Genomic DNA, 12,234 nt, shown 5'->3' on the forward strand with positions numbered 1-12,234 from the left:
CCCAAAAGTCATTTTTCCTCACATTTGTAAGACTGCAAGAAGAAGGGAAAGACAAGGAGAATGGACATGGTCCCCATATTTATACAGAACAAGGGAAGGTCCTACACAATAAGGATGGCTAGGGTGAGAACACAGTATAGATTCTGAATTTGGTCTGGTATCACATTTTTTATACAGCACTAGCGATGGCTACAGAACACAGTCCAAACATGCAGTATATGGAAACAGGACATTAAGTCCACATCCTGGCTATTTCCACCAGTGCCAAAGGAGTTCCGTTTGCTGGGCCAGCATCTGAAGATTATTGTTACTTTGGTAACTCCTGCCCCTGTATCTCTACACAGCATGTACACTTTGAAACATTAATCATGACACTAGACTGGGAAGGAAGGGAGTTTAAACTAGACAACTAATTTTCTTTTTTGTGCAGAAAAGGAACATGCCGGTTTTTCTATCAAGGGTCTTCCAAGAGATAAGAAGGTAACTGTGGCACTCTGACAACAGCATACAAAATGTGTGAAACTAGCCATATTTAAATATATTACAGCCCATCCCCACTGCTCAAATAAAACTACCAGTAACATGTACAACCCTGCCCCAGGACACACCAGTTAGGTGACTAGTCACTCATCTGACAGGATCCTATTAAGCTACTCCCATCCCACAAGGCTTCTACCTGCAGACTGACAATTCATTAAGAACTTGACATTTAGCAGCTTTTTTTTCCCCAAGAAAATGACAGGGTTAATCAGTCACTAGCCAGCTCTCAAAATGCCACTTACTCAGACCATAAGTACTTGAAAGTACAGCATATACCTTCGGGATAGGCTCCTGTTGCAAGTTACTCCAAAAAGAAGCCTCTTGCTCTCACCTTCTCTTCATTGACTGTATCACTGACTGCAGAAAGAGCCTGAAAAGACCAGTTTCCAAACTCCAAGCCCTATGCCAATCACATCCTGGGCTGCACCAAAAGAAGCATGGCCAGCAGGTCAAGGGAGGTGATTCTGTCCCTCTACCCTACTCTGGTGAGAGCCCACCTGGACCCCTGCATCCAGCTCTGGGGTCCTCAGCCCAGGAAAGACATGGACCTGTTGGAGCAGGTCCAGAGAAGGCCACAAAAATGATCAGAGTGCTGGAACACCTCTTCTGTGAGGAAAGGCTGAGAGAGTTGGGGTTGTTCAGCCTGGAGAAGAGAAGGCTCTGGGGAGACCTTACTGCGGCCTTTTAGCACTTAAAGGGGGCTTATAAGAAAGATGGAGAGAGACAATTTACCACGGCCTGTAGTGACAGAACAAGGAACAATGGTTTTAAATTCAAAGAGGGTAGGTTTAGGTTGGATATAAGGAAGAAATTTTTTACAATGAGAGTGGTGAGACACTGGCACAGGTTGCCCAGAGAGATGGTAGGTGCCCCAACCCTAGAAACACTCAAGGTCAGGTTGGATGGGACTTTGAGCAACCTGACCTAGTGAAAGATGTCTCTGCCCACAAAGGAGGGCTAGATTAGGTGATCTTTGGAGGTCTGCAGTGGTGTGAGCGCAGACAGCAACAAAGCACCACAAGGCCACTTGCTCACTCCTGCCCTGCCAGTGGGATGAGAAAATATAAAGAAACACTTGTGGGTCAAGATAAAGGACAGGGAGGGATCACTCAGCACTTATGGTCACGGGCAGAAGACAGGCTCAACTTCAGGAAGAAACAAAATCAATTTAATTTGCTAACAATCAAATCAAAACAAGGATAACGAGAAGTAAAACCAAATATCAAAACACCTTCCCTCCACCCCTCCCTCCTTCCCAGCTCAACCCCACTCCCGGTTTTCTCTCCCTCCTCCCCCCGGCGGTGCAGGGGGACGAGGAATGGGGGTTGGGGTCAGTTCCTCACCCCTTGTCTCTGCCGCTCCTTTCTCCTCAGGGGGAGGACTCCGCACTCGGCCCCTGCTCCACCGGGGCGTCCCTCCCACGGGAGACAGTCCTTCACGAACTTCTCCACCGTGGGTCCTTCCTGTGGGCTGCAGTCCTTCAGGCACAGCCTGCTCCAGCGCGGGCTCTCCCAGGGAGCAGCGGCCATCTTGGGGGGCATCCATCCCCCTGCTCCGGCGTGGGCTCCTCTCTGCCCCGCTCCTCCTCCCTTCCTTCCTCACTCCCCTCGGGATCTGCACAGGGGTTCCTTTCCCGTTCCGATCCCCTCACTCCGTGCAGGTTTTTCCCCTTCTGAACTCTGTTCTCCCAGAGACGCTACCGCCGTCACTGACGGGCTCAGCCTGGGCCAGCGGCGGGTCCGACTTGGAGCCGGGGAAGCTTCTGGCAGCTTCTCACAGGAGCCAGCCCTGCAGCCCCTGCCCCGCTACCAAAATCCCACCACACAAACCCAAAACAAGTCCCTTCCAACCCAAACCGTTCTGTGATTCTATGAAATTGGGTGCTTAAAACTTGGGTGGTTTCAAGAGCTTCTGTAGCACGCACCCCCTTCCAGAGTTAACTACAACTCCAGTTCTTCCCCAAGTCTGCCTTATTTCACCCACACACAGTTACTATACCTGCCGGCACCATATCCTTCCTTAGCGTCTGAAGAACCAGCTCCATGTGGATTTTTGGTCTAACAACATTTCCAACACAACAAAAGCAATAATAGCCTTTACAGGGAAGGTTTATGCTTCCTGAATTTCCTAAGGTTCTGTTAACATATAACCATGTAGTTTGTGGTCTATACGCTCCTAGTATGCATTTTGCCCTCCTTTTTAAAAGGTTCAACACCACACCCTTATTTTGCTTCCAACTACTGCTTAATGCTGGCATATAATTTAACAAAGTGATCATAAAGAACCTTAGAATTCATACCCATTATATGGTAACCTACAAATCATACGGAATTGCAGCTAGTTTCCTTTTCTGAAGAAGATTATTTCTCCAAAAAGTCTAGCTTAAGCTTAAAGCCTTTTTTAATTTTTTTTTTTTCTCCCCCTCATTTTAACCAGTCTCCTGCCTCTTTGTTTGGTTACCCTTTGGTTATGGAAACCTGTTTTACAGTGTGAATGATAAAGAAGAACACTAATAAATTTTTGTAAGATTAATCCAGTAGAATTTAAAGAGAGAGACTGTATGCCCACACCATTCAATAGGGGAGAACAATTTTTGCAAATTCTTATCTACTGAATCCCAGAAATTCTTGTGAGCCAGAAGCTAGAGGAAGTGTTAATTTCCTAGATGAGAACACCTCCATTTCAAAGCAAACCGTCTTCACAGACGTGAAGTCCTATGGTTCTATCTTGGAACATAAAGGATGATGTAAAAACAACTACAAAGCAAGATAACTAAGATTCAGTTTTGATGAAACTGTTATTATGTCTCACCAGTATTGTTAAAGACCATTCTTCCAGAAGTCATCTTTGAGAGCATTCCCCCTCCTCCATTTTTGGATGCAAAGCAACTGGAAGTAACTTGCATCTAAGTTAAACACTATTCTTTCCTCTCAAGTTTAGGTGTATAATGTGCAAGGGAAAGGCACGTGAGGCTTTCCTTAGCAGTCCACTTGTGGAGATTGACAAGCAGGATAGTATTCTAGTAAGAAAATCTGAAAGTGAGGATTATGTTCCTAATACTTGCCATTTTCTACAGAGCTGGGAGAAGTGCACACAAATTACAGGGGAAAAAATACCCCTTCCTTGGAAGACTGATTTTAATAGGTACAAAAGAAAGTAAACTGGTAATTTTGTCATCCCAGACTTAAACAAGCAAAGACACTGAAAGCCAGAGGAAGAGCATCTGCACAGTCAGTTACTTGAACTGAATTGTCAATACCATTAATTAGCTTGTAAAAAGCTACAGATCTTCCACAAGTGAAAACAGAAGGATAAAAAACATTAGGATCTTATCAGTCACTAACTGAAGGAAAGACTAAACAGATGACCAGTACTATAAGTCACATCCAGATTTTAAAAACAGAGGAAAGTTCTACAGTTTATGGCCAAGGAATTCCCTAAATATGTAACAGATGTATTCTAAGCTGCTAATTAAGACTAGTTTTCTACCTAAGCTTGGTTTTCAAGTTACTGAAATCAGTTCTACTCTCTCCCTCCCTCACACGCAGCAAGCAGCATGGTCCAAAAAATTGACAGGAACACTGAACTCCCTATGACCTTCAAAAGGCATCATTAAGAAGAAGAGAGAGATTCGTAATTACGGCTCAGCCTGTTCACTTTTGAATGCTTTAACTGAACATTCTCCAATTTGCTTATCAAGATTACTGAAGCAGGTTGGGGAAGCTAAGCCAATTCACTATTACAAGATTTCATTTTCAAAATATTTTCCATTCCACTCATGCAATGTCAATCTTCAATGACAACTAAAAAATGGGATTAATTTCTTTCAAAAAAATATTGCTAAATATATGTTAAATATTTCTTCCTTGTGTAACATACAAGATGCAACATCTCTTATTTAGAGGCCAGATGGCACTGCATTCACTCCTACATTGTTAAACAGTGTTCCTGCAATAAACTTTTGAGTTCCCTAACATTCAGCTTTGCCATTCAGTAAACAGCTGTGCTTAACACTGAATGCTGTACCTACTCAAACTCTGTAAATATTACTTGTCATGCTAAATTCAGATAAGCCAGAGTGAGAGCTTTTAGTACTATTTATATCAGCCTAGCCAGACCACCTACAAACAGTCCTCCTTCTATGTATTTGCAAGATAAGCCTCCCCATCACTTTTGTTGTATCATGTAAGACCACATTTTAATCATAATTTATGCTAAACCTTAAAACAGAATTACATTGTCTTGTCCCACACAATTTTAAGAGCATTTTCCATTCTGTGTGATGCTACCAGATGTGTAATCTACACTTTAGGCATCCTAGCATACACTAAGAAAAACACAGTCAAGAACTGGCCCAGGAATCTATTATTCAGAATAAGTATGCCATTGTGATCTGCTTCTGGACCATCTCCATTGAGTGCATAATCTTTGCCTTTGAAGACCTTTTTATTCTCCAGCTACTCCTATTCAGATCAACATTCAAGATTCTGAGTTCAGAAGTTGCTGAAAACTTCAAAACCTCTAGAATTAAACACACATGCATATAAAAAACCACCACGCTCAGTGACTTTGTTTCTCTAACACAGAATCTTTGGATATTTGTGGTTCCATGACTCTTGAAAAGCATGCCTATAACAAACCTTTCTGCAAAACAATGCTCCCAAGTGCAGTAACATTTGCTCTACTCTTTTCATTATGTTCACTGTCATAATGAAATGCCTATTTTGGCATTCTAGCTGCTAGCTGCAGACGTTAAGAGGAAAATTTATCTGCTTACCTGATAATTCCCTTTCAGTAGTAAGGTCCACAGATCCATTCAGCCTGCTTGCAGCTTGGGGGTAAACCAGACTCATCAGTCACCGGCATAAGAATATCCTTCCCATCTAAAGAAATTCACCCCTCCCCACATCAAAAATTTCTAAAGCTAAAATAAAGCTATTCTACTTTCTTGCATCACGGCCTGTGTAGTTCTCTCTCTCAAAAAAAAAAAAAAAAGGGGGGGGGGGAGGGATGGGGCAGGGGAGAGGAGGCTGTAAATGATGGGGATACTACAAATTACGATATTACTATGATCTTTTGTTGAATCCTCAGGATTTGGAGATCGTGTCCAAGTAGGAGACCATCTGTACGTTTCAGGGTGAGGAGAAAAAAATAAAGATTGTGTATGGCAAAGGAAAGCTTTTTTATTTGCCATGCTAGAGTTCAGACAGGGAACTTTCAAAAAACTCTGCCTGCCAGTCAGTAATAATCTTACACTTTAAACCGTAGCATCCAAAAAAAAGAGGTAATCTTTACCTTTTCCAGGCACAGACAAGACTTCTGAAAAAATGATGAAAGCTAAAAACCGGATACGAGTTAGATGCTTGGTATGCTGACAGGCAACAGGCCTTAAATCATAATTTAAAGCACAGTAGTGAAGCTCTGCTTCAGCTGTTAAAGAAACTTGTTGATTTTGTTGTTCCCACAGAGTTTGACAGATAACTGTCTTTTTCAATTACACATTTCATACTGAAAGGACTGGTTTTTTGGCTAGGGCTGATTCCTTGTGAAGCACCCATCTGAGAGTCCAATGCTAGATTAAACATCAGAGACACACATAAAAGGCTTTCCAAGAAGGCACCTGGACTTCATTCAAGCCTAAGAACCACAAATAAACAAACAAACATACAAAGCTGACACAATCTCTTCTCTTTCTAGACGTTAAGCCATGAGAGCACTGTATGGATCTCTAAGTTCCCAAATCTTTGCTGGTAAAAAGCCAACATCCCAGTGGGCTGGTGGTGGTGGGGAACTAATCCTGAAGCCAACGCTACAGAATGAACACATAAGGACAGCAAAGGTGCTGGGGACAGACAGACATTAAATTTTTCATACTTCTGTAAGGTATGCCCTAGGAAGCCTTACAGACAAACACCTCGATTTACCCAAATAGCCCTACATACAAATACTCTGATTTTTTAATTTCAGGAATAAGTCATGCCCTGTGTTTTGGGTGTTACATGAATAAGGAATTATTGAAGAAAAATCCTGGAAACAGCTGGAAATTCCTAAATGCTACCCATGCTGGGAGGAACAGGTTATGCTTGCTCATTGAGCAGCTCTACAGACACACACAGTCCTGCAGAATAGGCAAGGAAATTAGACTTAGCACTCATTAGACTGAGCAACGCTGTAAAAGACACTCCCACTCACAGCTTAAACTGTGTAACTTGTTTCTCCAAATGGTTCAACTACCCAACAGGACAACTCCTGCTCCAAGCTGCACCCACCTAATTATTAGCTAAAGTATCTCACATGCATCAGCATTCACTGTTTTACTCCAGATAGCAACCACATCATGAGTTAAGAGAACACAGGTCACAGAGAAACACAAAAAATAGCACTGGTAATATTAAGACATCTAGTCTGTTATCAAGTCCTCAAGCAGTGTGTCACATATCTTTCTAGTATGCCCAAAACAATGCATGAGCTTAAAAGAGGAATGCTTCATCTAACACGGGAAAACTTTCAGCACATATATCAGCACTGGATAAGCAGATTGAAGTGATTACACAGAAGGAGAAAAGCTGGCATACACTGAGTATGGCTATGCACAAGCAAGAGGAAAGAAAAAAAGTTCAAGGAATGCCTTGCCTATATTCTTCAAACATCCAGTTGGGACCCTTAAAAATACTCCTTCTGGCAACACTGAACAAGAAAAAATATAAAAGGTCTGTGCAGAAGAATTCATAATGGCACAGTAAAAATACTAACAGCAACTCTACACATCAATGGCTTGAACAAGTTCACACTGGCCTGGGACAGTGAACCTGAACATTGGCATTTACCTTATACATCAGATCATGTGAAAAAATGGACTGGATATCTGAATTCATGAAGACGACACACTTCCACTAACGGTTCACCGCAAGGCAATTCAAGTCTCTTATCTGCCATTAGGAAGAACTTCCTAACTAACCTTCAAAGTATTGCTGTTTAGAAAATATTTGCCATTACTTTTGTTGCTTTCCCCATTTAAGACAATAGGGCAAATTTGCAGTGCCACAAGATTTTGAGTAGGTAGCTTTTAAAAAAGAAGAGGCACTAAGTACATACTGATCACTGTACTACATGAAGATGAATTAAGAGATTTCACTGGCTGTATTGGGCAGTTTCCCAGACAAGAGTATAAGACCATAAGAATTTAGGATGCATTTCCCTAAGTTTCCACATACTCTAGCAGCCAGAAGACCAGCAGGAAGCATAGGGAATTCAAGTTTTTCCCAGAATAAGCCCAACTTTAGTAGCATAAATCACCAGTATATATTTGTTTGCTCACTATTTGACAGATCTCACACAGAGCACATAGGTCCAGCCTATTCCATCAAATAACACCATGGATTATTATCCAAAGCACACAGAAACTCCAGTAAGGCATTTACAAACATATCCAAACGCCTCTAAGAGCCTTACTTGGAATCTTTAGCCAGAAAGACACAATTAGCATTACCTTCTTTCTAATGCCTAGCATTTTTTGGGTCCCAGCAAGTGCAGAGGGAAGAGAACAGAGAAGGGAACAAAAAGCACAAGCAGGCAACCTTTGGAGAAGCCACAGAGCATTTCACTGCTTTTACCAAACACAAGGCAGTCGGCTGCACCATCAAATTCACTTGCAATAAATGATGAAAATTTTGTGAACTAAAAGAGGGAAGCTGCACTTGTTGGTAGCCAGACTGAAAAAAAAAACCAACCCCTATTACTTACAGATCTAATGCTAAACATTTGATAAAATTCACTCTCAGAAGTAAGTGACCCATAAGGACTTCAGGTTGCAGTTCTAATTGGCTACAAAAAAGACCTCCCAATAATTTCCAACTGGAGCAAGACAGAATCCCTTTCTCTCTGTCATCAAGACATTCCCCAACAGACTTCAGGAACAGTTACGTTTTGGGTGGACACCCCATGAGTTTCCCCTCACGTTACAGTAATATTCTTCTGAGTTGGAAAACATGCATCTTTAGCCCAAGCTTACCGTCGACTTCCCAACTGCCATATTCCTACCTATCGTGAATACCTGATGAGCCAAAGACAACAGCCCCACACATTTGTCTCTGCTTCTTTAAGCATAAATCTGATAGAAGAAATTTATACTAATGAGATTGAATTGTTTTTGTAAAAATACAACATTCATCTTCTAGATAGCTAACCTGGGAGCACTTCCCAGATCAAAGCAGGCCTGTCAAACTTTTATTCAAGTCTAGCCCTCCAGGAGAACTCACGAAGCAAGTGAGGACCCCCTGGTTTTTAGCTTCAATATTGGGAATCAGGTACAGGCTTTGAGGGAGGATGGGTTATGCTGTTCTGCTCTGCAACAGCTCACATAAGGCTGAAATAGCATCACAGCATTTCCCTGGACTGCTTAGGATCAATAATAAGCAAATTTTTACCCTTATTCTTGCACAGGCCCACATATTGACATCTCTACAAATGCCTGGTATCACCGTTTTAACCAAAGTTGTTTCTAGTCCTTTGCTCCAAAACAGAGGCTATCACCACTCACACTACCAAATCAACAAGCAGGACAAGCAAGAAGCCTAAGCCACTGCAGGCAGTGACCTCTCAGGGAAGCCAGCAACCTTCCTCTAGCTACTGTCTGCAAACCAGCAGTCCACCTCATGCTTTGGGAATTGTTTCAGCTTGTCATGTTTCTTGTATTCATTTTCAGAATCCGGCAGGATCCCAAATTTTTGGCCTTGGTTTTCAGTAACCACAAAGTCTGAACAAGCCTGTTCTTAGCTGCCAGTGCTGAAAAAAGCTGCATGAAAAGTTTTGTGAACTTTTACAGAAAAGGAAGAATGTCACAAAATCCCCAGTCCATGCAATTTTTAGGTAAGACTTTGCCATAGTCACTGGGCGCACATTAGCTGTACCTGTTAGTGCTTGTGGAAGGTTTCAAAAGACATTTTCCACTTCTGTTGCTGCTGGAGTGGTGCCAGCTGACAGCTTTCATACCCATGGGAAGTGGCTAAAGCAATGCTGGTCTGAACTTGACTACATTGCAGGAACTCTTAATAATAAGATCCCTTCTGGACGACTCGTCTGTTTAGAAACAGTTGGGTTTTATTGTTAGGGACTACGCTGACTCCCCAAAGAAGCCACGTTAGAAATATTCCACTTTATGAAAGGATGTCCGAGATTAATAGGCCTCTACTGATACTCATGACTCAACATCTGAGTTACTGTAGCTTTCTGAAGAAAGATGGAAGTGGTTCAGTATACAGAAACTTAGAATAACAGTATAGGTAAGGTAACCATAAAGGTAGGTGCAGAGTAAAAAAAAAAAAAAAAAAAGGGGGGGGGGGGGGGTGGGAGTGTGATAGAGAACAATCAGGTGCTGCAAGAAACTTCAAATTCTCTAAAATTGTATGTTTCCCAGCAAAAGTAACAAATAACTTTTCTGAGTTAAAGCACAGATATCTTAAGTTCTGTGAAGACTATTCCTGAAGCTGGAATAGCAAGTTAGACTCTTCAGCCTGGAAAAAAGCACCTGGGGATACAGTAGAAAACCACAAAGGCATCAACGGCAGATCAAGTGCATAGGGATCAGCTGCTCACTGTCTCTTCCAACACTAGGCATCATAGGCAAGGTAGATAGAGCCAGGCTCAAAAAAACCCCAACAAATCAATGCAATGGGTAATAGACCTGTGGAACTATTTGCCAGGGGAGAATACTAAAGATGCCTATACAAGCTCAAGGAGAAACTAGACAAGTACACCTAAGAGAGATTCATTATGGGCTACCAATTAGACAAACCAAAATCCAAAGCTCAGGAAATCCTCTGAACCAGAAACAGTCAGGGGATGGAAAGAGGAGTAATCAAACACATGCTTTTCTTATTAATCCTCACTAGGCATCTACTTCCTGCAACTGTAGAAGGAAGCTGGGCTAGATGAGTCTTTGTTCTGAACCAGCACAGCCATTCTCACATATTCAGGTGAGGAGACATGGAATTACCTCTTCTCCTTTAAATTGGAAAAGATACTCTTCTCTCCACTGAGAAGGATTTCCCTTCTGTAAGTGTGGATGTTCATTTCAGTCAAAAAGAGACAGATAAACAATGTTCTCTTTACTCTCCATCTGTCTCCACTTTGGAAGTCTGCCCTTGCAACCCTTCCAAAGTTAACAAACACATCTTAAAAGCTTATCAAATTTCATCTTAAGAGCTGTTCTGTGAGTTTTCATCTCCACAGCTCCCACTGGAGGTTTTTTCAGAACCAGACTGCTCCTATAGTTAGGAACCTTCTAATTTCCACCCTGATCACAGCCAGCTTTTACCCATCTGTTCTTGTGCCAACAATTGTCTGGTTTTGAGCTAAGCTGCAAGCCATCTGACATGTTCACAATAATGGATCAATGGTCTACTACAATGAAGGGAAGCAAAAGGTCAGATTTGCATCACAAAACACCTATTTAATTTTGCAACCAAAATTCCAAGTTACTCCAAATCCCGGAGAACAGTCAAAACATACACGTGATTCAGATTCTGCATTAGCCTGCTAATGACAAGTGGAAATGCAAAGGGATTTTTCTTAAACAGATCTTTCAAACTGGAAAAAATATAAAAAATAAGCGCAGTCCTGTAAATAACTTTACAGGTATATTACATACAATTATGCAAGTCATGTATAATAGGTAAATAGGTAAAACAATAAAGAGAAACAAATTAAGATAGTAATAAAGTATAAAAAACTTACTTCCCAATGTTTTCAGGTAGTGCTTGCAGAGAGATGTCATTTACTGAAAGACATGTTAGATTCTGTAATTCAGGAAAGCTTTCGGGCAACCTGTGGAGATATTAATTCAAATCAAGGACTTCCAGCAGAAGTATTCACATTCATGTAATACATACTGAAAAAGAGAACATGTAGTGGAAAACAAGAGTCTATTTAGCAAACAGACACAGAGGGAGGCATGCCCAGACTCCAGCATGACTCTCAGAAAATTCTAAGGGACATAGTAAGAAAAAAAACAACCCATGAGTTACGAGATTTTAAAGTTTCTTCTTTGTCAAAGAACAGGTAATATCCCCGTCTCCTAGACCCTGTCTTCCCTGCCCCCAATTTGCAACTTTAAAAATCTATAGAGCTTGAGAACATTTAAAGCATTTTAACAAATTTAAAAAAATCAAACTTATTAAAAAAAAGAAAAAAACAAACATTTTTTACTATTATTTTCCTGTATCACCTAGATGGTAAAATAATTAAATTAACTGTTTTTATTCAGGCTTCAGCTCCATACATGCTTACACCATGGCCTTTTCCTATTAGCTACTAGGCTGCTCTTCAATTGCTGCTTTTTGAAGAAACAGTCTGTTCACTATGAAGACAATGTTCTGCTGTTACAGCATTTCACATTTACTAGTTCACAACACAGCAGCATGTAATCCCTCCCTTCTTACACTATAAAATGCAGCCACATGCAAAACACTCCCAGAGTTCCCAAAGCCTTTAGGTCCATCACCCAGTTGGTCTTCTGCAAGGCTTGGCTTCTCCTCCCGCAGATGGGTTCCTGGACCACTCACTGCACCAAGCAGCTCAGTTTGCAGTTGCACAGGAGACAAGGTGGGGTAAAGGAGCAAGGAGGCAGAGGAGGAGAAGCCCCCGGCCCAGCCATCCAACTTCTGCTCGACCCTCAGAGCATGCAATCTAAGCTCG

The 12,234-nt window shown here is 41.7% G+C and overlaps 1 protein-coding gene across 6 annotated transcripts in view; it reads right to left on the minus strand.

The window, feature by feature from the left end:
* Nucleotides 1–12,234, minus strand: part of LRRC1 (leucine rich repeat containing 1) — a 105,088-nt gene that overhangs the window by 60,412 nt on the left and 32,442 nt on the right. For all 6 annotated transcript variants that reach the window (XM_049819365.1, XM_049819367.1, XM_049819366.1 and 3 more), the window contains exon 4: nucleotides 11,275–11,364. In XM_049819365.1, the coding sequence (XP_049675322.1) occupies nucleotides 11,275–11,364 (90 nt within the window). The remainder of the gene's footprint in view (nucleotides 1–11,274; nucleotides 11,365–12,234) is intronic.

Source organism: Accipiter gentilis, chromosome 16 (genome assembly GCF_929443795.1).
Source record: "Accipiter gentilis chromosome 16, bAccGen1.1, whole genome shotgun sequence".
NCBI classification, from domain to species: Eukaryota; Metazoa; Chordata; class Aves; order Accipitriformes; family Accipitridae; genus Astur; species Astur gentilis.